The sequence below is a fragment of the Rhagoletis zephyria genome, unplaced genomic scaffold (genome assembly GCF_001687245.7).
Source record: "Rhagoletis zephyria isolate East Lansing unplaced genomic scaffold, Rhagoletis_zephyria_1.1 Rzeph_scaffold_04339, whole genome shotgun sequence".
NCBI classification, from domain to species: domain Eukaryota; kingdom Metazoa; phylum Arthropoda; class Insecta; order Diptera; family Tephritidae; genus Rhagoletis; species Rhagoletis zephyria.
Genome location: NW_016161422.1, coordinates 23771 through 42543, shown reverse-complemented (window position 1 = coordinate 42543; position 18773 = coordinate 23771). Strand labels below are relative to the sequence as shown.

The 18773-nt window shown below is 33.2% G+C and overlaps 1 protein-coding gene across 2 annotated transcripts in view; it reads left to right on the top strand.

The window, feature by feature from the left end:
- The window catches only part of aralar1 (calcium-binding mitochondrial carrier protein aralar1), a 40330-nt gene that overhangs the window by 7774 nt on the left and 13783 nt on the right, over positions 1–18773 (top strand). The window contains exon 1 of one of the 2 annotated variants that reach the window (XM_017625949.1): positions 3456–3834. The exons of the other annotated variant lie outside the window; for it this stretch is intronic. Coding sequence (XP_017481438.1) covers positions 3808–3834 — 27 coding nt within the window. The 5' untranslated portion in view covers positions 3456–3807. Of the gene's footprint in view, positions 1–3455; positions 3835–18773 lie in introns of those variants that run through there. 2 annotated transcript variants of the gene reach the window in all.

Below are 18773 nucleotides of genomic sequence, written 5' to 3'. Positions count from 1 at the left end.
ATATAAATAACATGCAAAAAAATTTGTATTTATTAAAAATTTTATAACTATTGAACCTTTTGGGAAAAACATTTCTAGGCCCATTCTTGTAGGGCATTAGATTCTCTTTAAAAATACCCTGGAGTTGGTTGTCTTAGGGACGATTAAGAGTATTAAATATGTTAATGATATTGCTGAACGCGGCGTAGATACAAAATTGTAATCTAACTTTGACGAAAGGCGAAGAACAAAGGCCATTACATTACCTTGCCAGCAATAACCTAATTGGAATAAGCTGAATTTTCTTAATAATTGAAAAGAATATTAATGTTTAAAATGGGATAAAAAATAATAAAAAAAATGATAAAAACTCTCTCTTCTCTGACAAATGCAGTTAATAACCAACATTTTCTAAACATTTTGTATAGTTTTGCTGTAAGTCTTTTCATTTAGCATGAATATTTCCAATCGTAAAGCCCTAAAACTGCATATTGCTGCTTTATAAATTTGGAGTCATTTTTTAGGGAATAAAATAGCATACAAGAATATGTCATGAAAAAATGTTTATGTCAAACTGTTCAACAGCTATAACATATTTAATAAAAACAAAATTTTTACACATGCTATTTACATAGAAAATTTGAAACTCCCACCGACTCTTTTTAAAATTGGAACAAAAATGTTTCCAGATGGCAAAATTTTCTCCTCAGTAAATAGGTTCTTTTAAGTTCATAAATTCATTAGGCTAGTTATTTTGAATAACCTAATGCTCATGCGTAAACATTATCTACGTATGTACGTGAATGGATTGAAAAACGAGAATAAAGGGACTACTAAAATTCTAGTTCCAATTATTTTTATTCTCATCCGTCCATACAACGCTTTTAGCGGGCATTGTATGGGCAATTAAAAACAAATACACAAACAAAATATACAGATTGCAAAGTCAGACCTTTCATTGCGAAAATGTTTACACAGATTTAAACACTCAGTAGGTATTTGTTTTCGCCCGTAAGCAGCTTATGAACTTGAAAACGTTGCAAATTTGCTCGCAGCGTCATTTTCCTCTCGCAGAGTCTTAGGAAATGGATTTTGTGTATTAAAATTAAGAATGTATGATGATACGTATGTTCGTAAGCATATACATAATTACATAAGTAATCCACAAACAAGTATTCTCTGTGACAGCTTAACATTTATTTACGTACATAGTAATAATATTAAAATTCTGGATTCTAAAGTATAGCGCGTTATTTTCACGTGTCAACTGGCGGTAATTCCTTTGCCAATTTTTCAACTTTAGATCTTTTGAGATTGAGAGCATCATAAGTGATGTACACCTGAAACCGGCCAAATGCATTGTTGGGTGAAATTTTTACCTATTTTTAACTTATTGCGGACCCAGGAATGCTTGGTATTAGCCTTCTCTACCCAAATGGTCAGATGTCTCATTACCAGGAACTCCCGTGGAATTTGACACCTGGAGTAAAATACATTAGTTATATTTACCAACACAATTTAGCCAAGATATGTACTGACAAACTAATTCGAGGTTGTAGGGAAAGCTCCTGTACAGTGCGCGGCGATTGTTGTTCGAATGTGAGTAAGCAGATTTTCAGAGCTTTTGATTGACGGGTTTTCTCCACCATGCCCCAGTTGGATCTTTTCAAGGAAGTGTAAATTCTTAGGCTGACTCCCACATTTTACCATAAGTCAAACATATTGAGTACTCCTTGTGCTTGCATGCAAACAACTGCGAGGCAAGGGCATGGGCGTGTAGGGAGAAAGTATGCGGCCCAAGAACAACCCATAGGTTATATATATATTTTAACCTGAACTCTAGGGCCCAGTCACACGGTCAGTATTTATCATTATATCCATATTAATGCACAAGAAAATATTTTAATTTGTATGGATAATTTATAGATAACGCATTTCATAATTATTTTAAAATTTCCCATGGTAATCTAAATACATTCAATTTGTTATGAAAGGTTTTAAGCGCCGAAAGCGAAGACATACCATGGCAAAGGCATGTGTTCGCTTTATGAGAGCGCAAGATGCACTGACGAAATATATATGGGTCGCGTTTTAAAAATGCTTCACCTTCAATATTTATTGACAGTATTGCGATCCGCTATCCAGATTTAGAATTTCTAAATATTTTTGCACCGCCAATAAATATCGCGATACTTGGATCACGTCAATAACTATTGACCGTGTGACAGTGTGAATAAAAGCATTAGCAAATTATCATTCCAATGTTCTATCCCAATCATTTACTCAATACTACGCTCTTAAGTGTTAGGTATCTATTTGACGTTGTAATATTAATTCTACTACGATATATTCTCAGAAACATTTTGAAGTTATTAAATCACACACATATGTATCTGCATAAATATAAATATATATATACCATAAGTATACATATATGCACATACAAACATACATATATGTAGTATGTACATACATATCTATATGTAGATCAATTATTCGATCACATCGCAACAAAGCTTCTAAAAAATATATACAAATGTATAGACACATATGTATATGCATATCGTCGATGTTTTTGCAAAACCGTGAAATCGTTATGAAAACAACAGATTTGTAAAATAATAGCTAGAGAAAATACCGCATGTTAGGGCAATGCCTTCCAAGAATAAATCGTTTTTTCGCTCTCCTGTAAAATTTGAGTGGCGTAAGATAGGCGGTTTTGCAAAAACATCGACCATATGCTACAAATGTACATACATTTATTTGCTCGCAAAAATAAATAAATAATTTAAAAATGAATTCAAGTGCATAAACTTGTCAACAGACAGAACAGTTCTGTTCAGATCAGCAACTAGCAAAAACTCAGTGGCGGGAAAATGAACGACAAATATCGCATTAAGCTAACTGAAGTAGGCAGATTACATTTTATGTGTAAATAGGTTTCTTGAATACATACACACATAGGCATAACTTGCTATAGATAAAGGGTGTCTCAAAACGTGGAATTAAGAGTGAAAAGTTTTTCTTCCAACATATTCTACGTTGAATATGTAACTTAGAATCTCCAACTCTCGCTCTCTTTTCACCCTCAAAAGTGAAAAATTCGAAATTTCGGGGCACCCTATATAGAGGAAACAAGGGCACTTGAGATTTACTTTTAAGTGTTTTAATGAAAGGAAATAATCACGAAAGCGAATAACAAATAAGTATTACAAATTTGAAAATTAAAAAGTCAGCTGCTTTCGCTTTATGTATTTATTTGTGTACATCTGTATATACATAGATATACATATGTATATGTGTGCTGGCACTACTTTTCTCTTTTATGTACAATCGATTAAAATCTGCTCACAAACACATTCGCATTCGCTTTTGTTCTAATGGTGTTCCGCCAATCCTCAGGAAATCACAACATCGCGGGTGTTTGGCCATTCGAACGATCCTCAGTTGTGGTTCGGTTTTTGGCGGTAGCGCGACGCTAGAAGAAAAGCACTCGGCGTTGACTCAGATCGGTGGGGAAATCGGTGAAGCAGTGAAAATTGCATATAGAATTCCACCTTTATGTTCATATGTACATATATACAAATATAAAAATATACGAGTGCGTGTTCACAGTGTGCAATTGGCGTGGGTGTGTTTTGCGATAATCAGATATAAAAAAAAACACTAAAATTTGCACATTTTATAACAGCAGTGGTGGTAGAAAAAAAAACTGTGTAACATAAAAGTTTTAGAAAGTATTTGAGAACGTGGTTCAGTTGTATAAAAATAAAAATATAATTGCAAGGCCGAAAGGATTCAACACAGAAGTAACGTCAAACCGAAAAAATGGTGGAAAAAACTGAACTGAATGAGGTAGGAGGACCGATGAGTAATTTTCTAGATGAAAACAAGAGTGTTATAAACCGAATACATACATATATATGTACATACATTCATACATATACAATATAGTTTTTGTTTATGACGATTTAATAGCAAGGGACGATGTGTTTCAGGGCCGGGACTATCCGGATATTTGTGAATACGCATAAAATACGAGTAACATGGATATCCGGTTAACATCCGCTCATTCTGTNTTTTTTTTTTTTTTATATCCGCTTAATATCCGTTCATTTGGTTGCCCGGATACGCTAAAATACATATATATTTAGGGATCCAAAACAAACAAAGTAGAGAATTTCGTTTATTCGGGTAATAATGTCAGCATCGGAATCCAACACATAATAACTGTTGCCACCAAGTGCTACTTTGGACTGAGTAGGCAATTCAGGAGTAAAGTCCTCTCTCGACGTACGAAAACCACGCTCTATACGGCGCAGACTTTTGGGGACTCTTGGAGTATTGGAGAGAAAGATTTTGCGGAAGATTTTTACGGGCCCTTATCATTGGCGACTGCGAACACCGCAGACGATGGAACGGTGAGCTGTAACAGCTTTACAACGGCTCTGCTGGCCACCATGGCGTTCGAATGGACACCGACGCTCCAGCCTTGGAAGTATTCAACTTGGAACCCGCTGGTGGAAGCGGAGGAAGAGGGACGCCCCCACTGCGATGGGAAAATAAAGTGGCGAAGGACTGGGCGTCAGTTGGCATAGAAGAGATTTGTTAATCTCGGCCTTGTTAAAATCGTTTTGGCGGTCACAGCGCCAAATAAGAAGGGTAAACTGCAATGCGGTCCTTTTTCCATTTGTAAACTATTTTTAAAGGAAAAAAATATGACTCAGCTGTTGATAAACATAAGTTACCAGACTAACAAAAGTAAGCTGAGACGGGCGTTCATAGTTGATAAAATTACCGAGTAACAACTAGCAGCTTACAAAACTAATGGCTGTAAAGGCCCTTAATAGCATTAGTGCCGGTGTGTTTCTTTCGCATGTTGTATTTGAAAGATATCTTGCGATTGTGATGGCGAAACTCTTAAATTTCTACTTTTACGCACTTAATTGGAATTAAGCAATTTTAATTTTTGTTAAATAGTTAGTACTAACTCTGACGATTATCAATTTGAGGGCATTCTTTAAGAAACCCATTTATTGATTACTAACTGATTATTTCTAAAAGATAATCGTCATTAAATGAAAAGAATTGATTTCGTCTAAAACTATTTAAAGCAAATTATTATCGCTACCTCTTATGTGGTTAGGTTTTTATTCAGTTTCCGATTATAAAAAAATTTTATAATCATTACTTCATACCATTTATGAATTGTGTACAAAATAGTCTGTTCCTTTGAACTTCGGACTAAAACCTGTGGAACTGTCAAACTACAATTTTACTCTCACAAGCGAGAGTAAAAGGAGAACAGATGCAGATGTGCACGAGAGCACTATTTCCTGTAAAAACGTCAGTCGGTTTGTTTACATGTCATTGGTACAACACTGATTTGGCTGAAATATCACTAAATAATTATTAAAATCTATACATATTCAAATACATATTTCTTGTTTACTTCCATTTTTTAACAAATATAAGGTTCTTTGCTTTCACCGCTTTCTGTTTTTGTTTGTACATGTAAATCAGCTGATCGTTTGACACTTTTCATGAACTTACAGGAAAAAAAAACTCCGGACTAAATCCTCAGTTACTCTCGGAAAAGTGTTCCCACTTACAGGTTTTATGTCAATAGGAACGACTTCCTGTAAGTTATGACTAAATCCTGTAAACCGGACTGCTAGCTAGAATACTTATAGCTGCAAGCACTTTTCAGTCGCTTGAAAAAAAAAAAACAATATGAAAAAAAGATGCGTAAACAAACTTCGACAAAGAAAGAGTTTCAAACTTTATACAAAATTTTGGAAAATATAACAATTTTTAATGAAAATTTCAACTTTTTAATCGGAATCTTTAGAACATTTTTGGGTATGCAGTTTTATAATCCATACAATTTTACGGCTCCATTCTGTATCAGTGACAAATTCTTTGCACAGTTTTTGTTTACGGAAAAATATATGAACAAATTACATTTAGGGATTTTAAACTTGCATTTCATTAGATTAAAATTGTATGGGCTATAAAACTGCATGCCCAAAAATTTTCTTAAGATTCAGTTTTAAAAGTTGAGATTTTGATGAAAATTTGTTGAATTTTCTTAAGTTTTGGTAAAAGCTTGGAGAGTATTTTTATAGAAAAATACCGGGAGAAAATTTAACTTGAAAAAATTTGGAATATTTAAAAAAAAATCAACACGCGGTCACTTTTTTGAGTCACTGTATATGTACAAGCATACACATATACACACATACGTATTAACTCACCAAAAGCTTTCGAATTTTCGTTTTCCGATTTGCGCTGTGGTTGTGCTATTTTAATTAGCATTTTTCCGGCTAATTGCTGCCGACCTTGGCAGTGTCACGTTGTTGACGCTAGTACCAAATTATGAAAGCATTTAAGGGGTAGCGATCAAGAATAATTCCATGAAAATTTTATAGACATTGTGACTAAATATCCCCAGACTATTAAATATAATATTTAAAAGTACATTTGCCATTACAGACAGTGTTGCCAGATTTTAATAATACAGATAGTATTTAACTAAAAATGAATAGACTTGGTAAACTAGAAGATTTAAATCACATTCTGTTTTAATTAAATTCATCACCAGCTTCACCAATCAGTTTTAACAGACTGATAAACTTAAAATTGATTGATGTAACCGGGCGTCATTGGTTAATTTTTTTGAGCTTTTGACTCTATACCTCATCTTTGGTATCTCCTGGAGCATTTTTTCAAGAAAACCTTAGTTGTTAGAATAACAGAAAGTGCTGGAATTTCAAGTTTATTTCTTGTTTAATTCCAATTGATTTGGGAAAATATTCTTTCCACATTTAATGTGGTGACTGAATGCAAAGTACAGTTAAAAATTGACTCACAAAACGCCAAGAGAATAATTTTAAATTATTAAAACGGAAATTTCGAAAAAGCTGCTATGTGTACAAAGTAGGTGGTAATTTAAAGAACTGTAAGCTTGTCTAAGAAAGGAAGTTTACAGTTTAAACTGTGAGTCTGGCAACATTGATTACATTGAAGGAACTTATGCATAATATTTACATAAATATGTACATACATACCTATCTGTGATTAGATTTGAATAAAGCTTGGAAACCATTGAAAAGGAATTACCATAGACCACTGCTGTCAAATTATTTGAACACGGACTCTAATGAAGATAAACACTTTACTTACATTTAGCATCACTTCACATAAAATTACGATTCTATTTTCAAATGAAAATAAATTTATTTGTCAGGAAGTTTTCACAGTGAAAAGTGTTTTCGCAAAGTTTGTTTGGAGATGGATTAAAGATGACCTGATACCAAATAGAAGTTTGTGGTAAATAGAATCCAACTTCCATACACGTATTTTTTAATATTCGTATAGCAATTGGCTCTTGGGCTTTGATACACACTATGTTGAACTTGAAAGCTTTTTTTTCGTACCGCAAAATTGGCGGATGCAGAATATTTGTTGATTGCGTCAATTGCACTCAGAATCTAAACCAGCATGCTCTTAATACATCTATTACCTTATGAGTGTACATATCGCACACTGCCTTCAAAAGTGACACAACTCAAAATTGCACGTTTTTTCAGAAAATGCGAAAAACTATTTCTTAGCACGTGATAATCATATGGGCAAGGGAGACTTTTCCTCATGTTTCTTTTATTATAACCAAAATTTTGTTGAAAGGTTAACAATTGCATGTGTACATTTTTAGCGCATAATTTCTAAAATGCCAAATTTTGAGTTATGCTCCTTTTGAAGACGACGTGCGATATGTGCATAATATATGCAAATCCACCCAGTAAGGAAAGGGAGTAAGCATTCTCTATTACACAAAATATTCGTCTTTAAAACTAACCGAAAACACGCAAACCAATGTAATGCATTTCCAGTCAATCTACTAAATAACGATTAGTTTTAGACAAAAAAAAAACCAAAATAAAAACAAACAATAAACTCCTTAATTCCTTTTTTGAATTAGATAATAATTTCTAACGCTTGTTTTTCCTGGTGTGCATATAAATACATACATAATTGCAACAGCCGAATGGTATCAGGTTAGATTTTTTCTTAGGCCAGATGACTGTATACTTACTTTACCATACATTACCTTTTGCTGCTGGGGCATGCTCATAAATACGTAGTTATGTACATATCTACGTACATACATACATATCGTATACGCGACCATGCAGTATTTTTTTCAAAAAGAGCGTAAAAATTTAATGAGAATTTCCACCCCTTTACAAATGACACAGCAGANAATGCATTAGACCGTATCACGATGTATAGGCGGAACAAAAGTCCAATTTGTTCTAAGCGACTTTGACAATTCACTAGAAAAAGAAACCAATTTAGCTGTTTTTACAGGGGCTAATGTTTACACTCCTAAAATACCCTGATAGTGAGTATTCAAAATTTCTTTAAACAACTTGAATTTTTTTTTGTGATACGGTCTAATGTGCATACACACATATGCACATACATATGTATGTACATATGTATGTACATATGTATGTGCATATGTGTGTATGCACATTAGACCGTATCACAAAAAAAATTCAAGTTGTTTAAAGAAATTTTGAATACTCACTATCAGGGTATTTTAGGAGTGTAAACATTAGCCCCTGTAAAAACAGCTAAATTGGTTTCTTTTTCTAGTGAATTGTCAAAGTCGCTTAGAACAAATTGGACTTTTGTTCCGCCTATACATCGTGATACGGTCTAATGCATTGGTTCTCATACAGTGTGCCGCGTCGCTCCGGTTATCTACTATTCTCTAAAAACAAAATGTATTCGCGAGACGTTATGGCAACAACAGCGCGTTCGTTCTGTTGTGAAGCAAAATTGCAAAACAAGAAGACAATTACGAAAAATTCGCCTGGATCCAAGATCCTTTGCGTGGTCTCGTTGAACTCACATGCGCCGATAGCCTTAAATCACAATTATAGTGCAATTATAATGCAGCAGCGATCGCATCAGTGACAGCTATAAGCAGTTTGTTGCATTATTGCCGTTTAATTACAATTAACCAGTAGCAGTACAAGTGTAAAAATGAATTAAGGAAAATACATACTTACCTAAAATGTTTATAAAGCTTTACCATAGCGCAATAAACAGTAGGAGAAATAAAAAAAAAGTATCGCCTTCTTTTCTGTCATTGGGTTACCTTATAAGAAATTTTAAAAGCAAATTGTCAAATAAGATAACTCATCTAGCATAATCATCATGAGTTTTGCGAACTTTATTTGAAGTACATACATGTCTAGAAACTTCTCGAAATAATTTGAATTGAGTGTTTCGGCAGCGGCAGTGATTTTAGAATTTGCGCTAAAAGTGGCAGTAAAGCCTACGGACACCGCTCTTATATGAGAGTTACCACGCAGGCATAATCAGGGAATTCACAAGCCGCGTAATATCTTAAGTCTTAAAAGTTTTCTACGAAAATATAATCTTTAATTATTATTATTAGTTTTAGGGGATTCGCTGTGTAAGAAAAGAGCTAATTCTACATATGTATATTTTCCATCAGTTCAACAACATTTCGGTGTGATTAAAAATCCTCTAAAAGCATTACATGTTATGTTTCCATGTGAATATTTAGGTGCTGATGTTGTCCCCTGGTACCCTAGCAAACACTCGCAATACTCAATGTCATCGTTTCGAACATCTCCATTCTTGTGCTCACGTGCTGTAGATACCCAGTCGGAAACAAGTGACTTTTTTTAAAATCAAACTAATTGAAAAACTACTTTGAATCAAGTGAAGTGAGTAAATGTTTCGAATTTTGATACCCTTTTTACCGAAAGAAACAATTTGTGTCTTGGATGTATGAAAAAGCATCTGTGAAGTGCAGACCTAAAGCGTATTTAAATGAAACATAGTGACTTTAAAGTGTTTTAATCCAGATGCATTTTAAAGTAGTTGGAATCAAATGCAGAGTCGGACAATCGGCTTGCTGCTTGCACACAATTCAAACTAAACATTTGAAAGCACACTTACATGTCTGGCTGTGGCTGAGCGTGCAGAGGTGCTTGCTGTTATTTGTTAGCTTCCAGAAGGTGCGGGTTCAAATCCCATCAGAGGCAAAATGTTGAAATGAATTTTTTTTTTTGGCTTCGAAATATGAAAAAGCATTTGTGAAGTGCAGAACGAATGCGTATTCAAACGAAAAATACTGACATTGAAGTTCTTTAAACCAAATGCATTTTAAACTAGTTGAAATAAAATGCAGAGTCGGATAATTGACCTGCTCCTAGGACATGGCCATGTTAATAAAGTTAGTTGCTTATATGAAAAAAGGAAGAACTCCAACCACTTATAGTTGGTAAAAAAGTACTTTTTAAATTGCTTTTAAAGTAGTTTTATTTCCTACAGGGTACTTATTCATGCATACCTCCACATTCCCTCGCCGACCGGTGAAGGTCATTGTGTTGTCGTTCAATAACGCAGTGTCGGCATAATGCAGCACTACAAGCAACAAGAGACAAAAGTTGTTTTAATCACAAGCCAAGAGTCACAGTAATAGGAATTATTGCTGTAGCAAAAGAGAGAAAAGCACAACAACAACCACAAATATATATGTTCGTATGCCATTGTAGATAGCTGATATAGTCTAAAAGAAAATGTTGTAAATAAAAAAGTAAAAGATATACATATGTATGTACACATGTGTGCACATTAGACTGAACCAACTCACAAGCAAACGAAGAAAAATTCGCCTTACATCCCTGAATCTAGAGTGTTTTTGCAAGGTAATCTCGAAACACATTTTTTAGTCGCCTTTTTGAATTTTTCGGTGACACCTACATACAATAAAAAAAGTTTTGTTAAATATACAGTTCTACTGGAATAATCGGAATACTTCCTTAACAAAAGTTTAGGGATTTTTAGTAAGCTTTAATTTACTGACATTGGGATGGTAAGAACTGAGATCTGGTGGGTAAACACTAGAAGAGGGTAAGTGAGTTGAATGCAGTTTGTAACCAAAAAGACTCCTGGAGACAAGAACATCGATATATCGAACTTTAAAATCCGACTATGAATTTCGAAGAAATTACAGAAAATTTAAAAAGGCCTCAAGAAGGTGATCGGGTAACTTTTTTGTCTGGTACGGTCTAATGTGCATACATGCTTGAACACTCTATTAATAGCACACAAGAGACAGATGGTTTAGTTTACGCTAATTACGGTGAATAGGTATAACAATTTTCTCATAAGCTGATAACAAAATATTGCTCCGTGAAATATGAAAACTACAATTTCTACAAAAATCCAGAACTGAATTCATGAATATGTTGCCAACGTTACCAATGTACCTAGAATTGCGGTTACAAATGCCACCAGTTTTTGGTAATACAATTTTCCGGTAAAGTGCAGAAAGGATCTGAAAGAGAAGTTTTAATTAAAAAATAAAATGAAAATAGGTTTAAGTGCTTTATAAATCGTAAATTCCAGAATTTCATTGTAAGTTTATTTCTATGCATTTCATTCCCAATTTCCAATTCAAAAAACGTATAAATAATAATTTAAAACTTTACATATCCATTTCCGTAGTTTTTGTAAACTGCTGGTTGTTGCTCTATAATTTTATTAAGTATGAACGTCCTTTTCGGCTTACTTTTGTTAGTCTGATGTATTATGTTTACAAACAGCTTTTTTCCTATAAAGAAATTTTAATGTAACAGAAAATTTTATAATTTTTACTCAATCATATCGGTCATTTACTTAAAAAAACACAGTTTTTGGCTCGGTTATTTTTCAACCGATTTTAAGTTTTTATATGGCTGTTTTAGTGATTACTTCTAAAATAATGCCTTATTCCTAGGTACCATTCATTAAAATCAAAAAACAGATTATAAAGTTATATAATTTTTTTAATGAGAAAAATTCAAATTTTTCTATACGAATTATTGAAACCTCAAAATAAATCCAATCCAACCTATTCAATTTTTCTGTAAAATTACATCGAAATTATTTTGGAAAATCTTAAGAAAATTCATAAACTCCGAAATTGTCTTGATTTTTATAAATGGTACCTAGTTTTACCCGGAATTGAATATGCCTTTCGAAGTAATGGCTGAAAGAGACTACTTTATTTTGAAATTTTGGAAAATAATAATGTCGAAGTGGGAAAAGTAATAAAAATTTGTGTTAACTTCAGACTTATTCCAAAAATTTTCCACACATTTACAATGTACTCAAAAAACGCGTTATTTATTTAAATAGTACAAATATTTTTCGTTCTAAAGCCGTATAAAAACTTAATAATATTCAATTACTTATTTTTGAACATTGCCAGTGTTTCGTCCTTTTGCCGTAAACAATGTTTTGTTAACTTTATATATAAAAATAAAGCACTCAACATTACGGACGCCTTATAAGGAAAATTGTATTACATATATATAATACATACATACTCAACATAAAAAGAGTGACAGCACTGTAGGCCCATTTTGCTTAGTTTTTAACAACAAAATAAACAAAGTTTTGCTGTATAAAATATATACTTGTTGAATAATTATTTAAACAATTTATTTTACTAGTGTTTCAAAAGTGAATATTGATGATTTAGTCCAACTTTGACCGAGCTCACACAAAAGAGCAATACTCAAAAAAAAACTTATGTTAATAATTTTTAATAATATTAATCTTCTGCATCTGTATTATAATGCAACGTGGTCTTATACCTACAAATGTAGGTCCAATTTTTTTCAGCCCCTATTTTTCATTTTCTTATCTATTAATACTGAACCGTTCCGCCGTACAGTGCCGCATAAGTGGGCTAGAAAATTTGTTGTCTGCAATGTGTACGTGTTTGGTATTTTGTGAAGGCAATTTATCACCTAAAAAAGAACTAAACCGGTATTCGAAAAATAACAATTTTTTTTAACAAAAAATTCAAAAAATAGTATCTTTTAATGAGATGAATAAGAAACGCAAATAAAAGTATGTTTTACATTATTTTATTTAAAAGTACGGTTTTTCCTCTTTCGAAAGAGAAAATAAAAATCTGATCTTTTTTACACTTTCTCAAATACATAAGAAGTTTTTTTGCAAATGCATAAAATTATCTTTGCTAGTTTTGGTAATTCATTCCATTCGTTTGATTTTTAAAAACTAGGTGTCAAATTAAAGCTCTATAAATCTTGCAGTTAAATTTGCATCATAAATCCATTGTTGAAAGATTTATGATGGGAAAAATTTGTATTCAAAAAAAAAATATTTATTTTTAACGATCTTATAGCAACTACGAAAAAATTTATTTTCCCCTTAAAAAATATATGGAAAACTACAAAGCACGGTTAAATATTACTCGACTGTAAAATGAAAAAATGCGGGTCGCCTTATTTTCTATTTTATATAAATCCAAATTTTCAAAAAGTTGATTTTCCTGTGTATTTTTGGACAACCCTAGTGTAAATGCAATACATAAATCTACTTAGTTGGCAACAAGGAGGCTTATTTGCATTTACGTTTAATCGATTAAATGTTTATATGTAATTAAATCTGGTAATTTGTATTTATGTATGCGTATACTATGTATGTATGTATGTATTTGTATATGTTAAAAACGTGATAACTGCTTCACGCTAGTAATTCACTGCATTCGTTGATATTTTATTAATTTACCGTAAGACAATTTGTTGATTTAAAATAAACACGCAATACCTATGTATGTGCAAAACAATTCACTTATACACACAGTATATAAATAAATACATAAACATTATACATTACTGTTTAGCAAGAGCAGAAAAATTAATAGAATGTTTTTCTCTCACCACATAATTGTTTATTTTGTTTATAAACTTTATTTCATGTATAGAACCCCAAAAAAAATATCAAAAATTTGAGCGAAACCAAATTTGGAGACCGATATGAAAAAGAAATCATTGTACCCTTTTTTTTGAGACGAGTAAGTGCCAATTTATTTCATTATTATTGGTATAAATTAATATATCAAAGACCGAGAAATACTATAGAATATAGGCATAAGCTGGGACTGAGAACAAAAGGAATGATCGAAACTAAATCTTGTTCTCGTACTTGTGTACACAAAAACGAAAATGAGAACAAAACTCTCGGGAACGTTCTGAACCAGAATTATATAAAAGCAAACCCCCGTGGAACGCTTCCAAAGAGAACAAAATGCGAACAATACTTTGGGGAACATTTCTAAGAGAAAAACTTGGGAACAAAATTGTCGGGAACATTTTGGCGAAGAGATAAATGGGAACAAAAATCTAAGAAACTCTATCTTGAGGAACCATTTGTGAACCAAAGACCCAGAAACTTTCTGGCAGAAAACGAAACGGGAACAAATCTTCTCTGGACTATTCGCGAAGTATGGAAGCGAGAACAAAATTGTTCCATTAGTTTGAAATCACGATCATTCTTGGTTTGAAATGTTTGAATTTTAAGATTAAGCCAAATGAACTGAAAGATTATTATGCAGATTAAGTCAAACGAAAGACTTAAGACACGAACTTTTCGTGCACATAAAATGAAAAATTCTTCCCTAAATGGAAAGTTCACCTGAATGATAAACGATCTGGAAAATGAAATTATCCAGCCTATACGGCTTAGAATTAACAATAGCGTTTCCCACTGAAACGATTTTTCATCGCAATACGCAGCCTTTTTTTCTCGTTTTGTTCTCTAGCGGAACGTTCCCCAGACATTTGTTCTTATTTGATCCTCCTTCGAAAGGTTCTCAAAACATTTCTTCTCATTTTGTTGTCATTGAAAACGTTTCCGAAATTTTCGCTCTCATTCTGTGATTCTTGAGAACGTTCGCATTTTTTACTTTACGGAAACGTTCCCGAAATTTTTATTCTCATTTTGTTCCCGTTCAGACCGCTCTCAACACTTTTTTCCATGTTTGGTTCATTTATGGAAACGTTCCTGACATTACATTTTGTTCTTATGCAAAACTAGAACAAAACATGAACGCATTCTCGGATCCTCCTGGTTATAAGTAAGCTGTGCCATGACCGTTTTATAGAACTTTGCAAATATCATTTTCTGCTTAAAGGTTATTGCAAACGTCAATTTTGTGTGAAGTGCCTTCTTTAATATAATAATAATAAAATAATAGATTGGCGCTTAAACATACATATGTTAGTGTTTGGCCGAGCTTCTCCTCCGATTTGTGGCGTGCGCCTTGATGTTGTCACACAAAGCGGAGGGACCTACAGTTTTACGCCAGACACTCGGCAGAAATACACTCGGAGGTGTGCCATTGCCTGCCGAGGAACGACCGCTGTCAATAAAAAACCTTTTTTCTATATTTTTGCAATGTTGCTTTGACCAGGGTTTGAACCCTGCGCGGAATGGAAGCGTGCACTGCACCTTCTTCCTTGCCCTTCTTTAGTTACTGATTTATTCCAGTTTTCGTATTTCTGTTATACCGTTATATGTGAAGTGGGTGTGGTTAATGTCCGATTTAGAAAATTTTTAGAAGATTTTCAGTTTCACTCTAAGCAATGCTCGTACCGAGTTTGGTGAGGGTTGGTGACGCGGTTACTGAGTTACAGCAATTGTTCAGAAGTGGACGGTGCCACATCCATTTTTCAAACATAGCATAATTGTCTTGTTTTATGGCAAAATTCTACTTCACATATTAATTTTCTAAAATTTGGATCCAGTATTTACGGAAATATCGTAGTTTCTGCATTTTCCGAAAATACCGTTATGTGAGAGGTAGGCGCGGCTAGGCACCCTGAAATTGTGCATCTGGAAACTGTGAATACGAAATAATGCATATGACAAAACCCGAAGTAATGCGTACATGCACAGTTTCGGTTCAAAACCGAAAAAATGCATATGCACTTCTGGCACGCAGCAAACCTTAGACTGCTTTAAATTAAACAGGCTTCTCGATACTCGAAAGACGACCAATAATTAATTTTCAGGACTAAGTAAATAAATACCAAACTTATACCTAAGGATTGCAAAAAAGTAAACTAATCGATTAATTAATGATATGATTAATCACAAGCCAAAAAGAATTAATTGCAATTCTTGATAAATGGTCGTTTAATCGAATTTGTAAAGGCATTTTTACAGTGAGTATTCACAAAAACACTTCCATAAAAAATTTCTAGTTCTCTTGTTAATTACCCTTAAATAAAATAAAACTAGTATTTTTAGAGGCGATAATTATGCACTCTTTAGCCAAGTTTGCAAAAACAAAAGCTTGATAAGCCTTTTGTTGTTAAGTGGTTGCGTTTCTCGGTGGCTTTAGCACCAGCTGTTGAAAAAAGGCACCGAGGTACCAACTAAATGACAGTATTTTTTCGAAAGTCCGTAAAGTTTTGTGTTAAGTTTCAGTTAGTCTAGACATAATTTACGCAACGTATTTTAATATAATGCCCACAGCAATATTTTTTTGTAAAGAAATTTTTTGATGTGCGTTATAGGCGGGCAAGTGACCATCAGCTGAGAAGGAGAATAAAAAAACAGGATATTTCCGTTTCTGGCTAAGTTGACGTGTTGAGTAAACATTGACGATATCTTACGCAAGTTAAGTTACGCCCACACTAACTAAACTATAAGCCATTTTCATTTCCTCCCAAGCGCCGTTGATATTCCGNACTAATCAAAAACACACCTACAGCCTGCCAAACACACACCTACAGCCTGCCAGAAAAAACGGTAAGAAGAAGAGTTACTTTACTTATGGAACTGTACGATGGTATAAATATCGTTTATTTTGAAGGAAAATACAAATTTAGCCTGAAAAGCTGGAACCTTATCTTTTGGCGACCTTTTACTAATGAAGAAGTATGCTGTCAAATGACCAGTGAACAACATGAGTGAGTCATTCAACATCTTCCATTTTTACTTTTGTAAATATTATCATCATAAGAATTGTTTGCGTCTACTTAAAAACCCTTTTCTCACATAATAATACAAGTTTTATACCTAAACAATCCTTTTCTCATATATATTCAAAAGCTACGATCATAAAGTGTAGTCTAAAAAAACTCATTATTTAAACAGTAAAATAACATATTTCTCAAATCTTGTTTTACATACATACTTAAAATAGACATATGTATATTTATAAAATAGTCTTTTACTGATGTTTTAAAAAGGTTTTTTGTTATTGTAGAGCACGTGCGAATTTAACGAATCAACAAATATATATATACATACATGTATAAGTTACTTGCGTACGTAAATGTACGAAATTCATATACATATGTATACATACATGCAAAGCCATTGAGGCACTGAGAGATCATATCATCGCCACTAAGGCATCCAATCCCGGACCATTTTCTAAAACCCGGGATTTCGGGAGCCTAAATTGGTAATCTCGGGATCCCGGGATATTTCGGGATGTAGTAGTAGTAGTTGTAGTAATTTTATTTATCTTTAAAACTTAAATAAATAAAAGGTCATAGACAATAACAATAAATGTTGTGTGTCTGCATTGCACTTAGAACTAAACAATATTATATATATATATTTAAGAAAACTAATTTACAATCAGCTCTCTATATTTAAGGCAATTACTTATATAAATATGCAGCGAACGATAATTACCATCATTAAGAATATTTAAAACTCTTGGCAGGTGCAAGACTTTCTCACCAAAATAATCGATACGAATATTTTTATATATAGGTCATTCCCCAATGAAATGGTAGGTGTCTTCAACAGCTCTCAAGTTGCAAATAGAGCAGGTCTTAGAAGAAATATTTTTAAACGATCTTGCATTAAGATTAAGTAAGCCACCTCTTGCGCGAAAAATAAGACTTGTAGCATACGCAGTATAGTCATCATTAAAGTAGGTGGGGCCTGTAGGTATTAGGTCCGGGTAAAGGTCATGCGTTTGGGACTGGTGCGCCCTTTCAGTAAAGCTCGCAAACTCTATTTGGATCTGCTTTTCTAATATTAAAGGAATGTTCTTTTTAAGCAGAGCAGCGGAGAAATAAATCATGTTTCGGGATGTTATTATCATTAAATTAAATATGCTAACAAATTAGCTTAGTAGTCTTGCTTTGGTGCGGATACTAGAAATAAAAGTATTACTATTAACAGTTGAACTTTTTGAAGTTGATTTGCATAGTGAACAACAGTAAATTTGGGATTTAAAATTACACCATCGTAATCCTTTTACCAAAAGTATAAAAATATGTAATTTTAAGATAAAATTCGGAATTCTGGCTTTCAGTCTTGAAAGATGGATTTATTTACTCTTGACTACTAGAAATAATACACTCCAATTCTTAAGTTTATTTTCATTTCATTCGGTATCGATTACCGTGGAATGAGCCTATATGGAGAGATAGCTTTTGCCTATTAATACTCTGGCATTAACGCTCAGCAATTGCTTTTTTCGTTCTTAAGAGTCCGAGAGAGATAATAACATTTTCAACAGGGCCGGAGTTAAATGAAAGGTAGAAATTTTATATATTTATGAGCTGAAATATGCCAACCGAAAATCTTTATGTGTGTACAAGGTTTCATAACCACTTACCTACATACATATATCGGTGATCAATTTATCAATATCTACCCACTTGGTACAGTTATTGGTACAAAAAATCAATATGTTGGAAATTTTCGAAATCGGACTTAAATTACGCCCTCTTCCCTTCCGTGCTTCTTTGCAATAAATTTCAAAAGTTGTTCTTACTCGCTTTGGGCGCCCAGTTAGTAGTTTCTCATCTCAACCGACTCTGTTTAAATACATTCAAACACGCCTAATTGTTTAATTTGTGTTACTTGCGAAATTCGAGCGGAAGACGTGCTCGAGCCGGCTGTGCTGATAATGA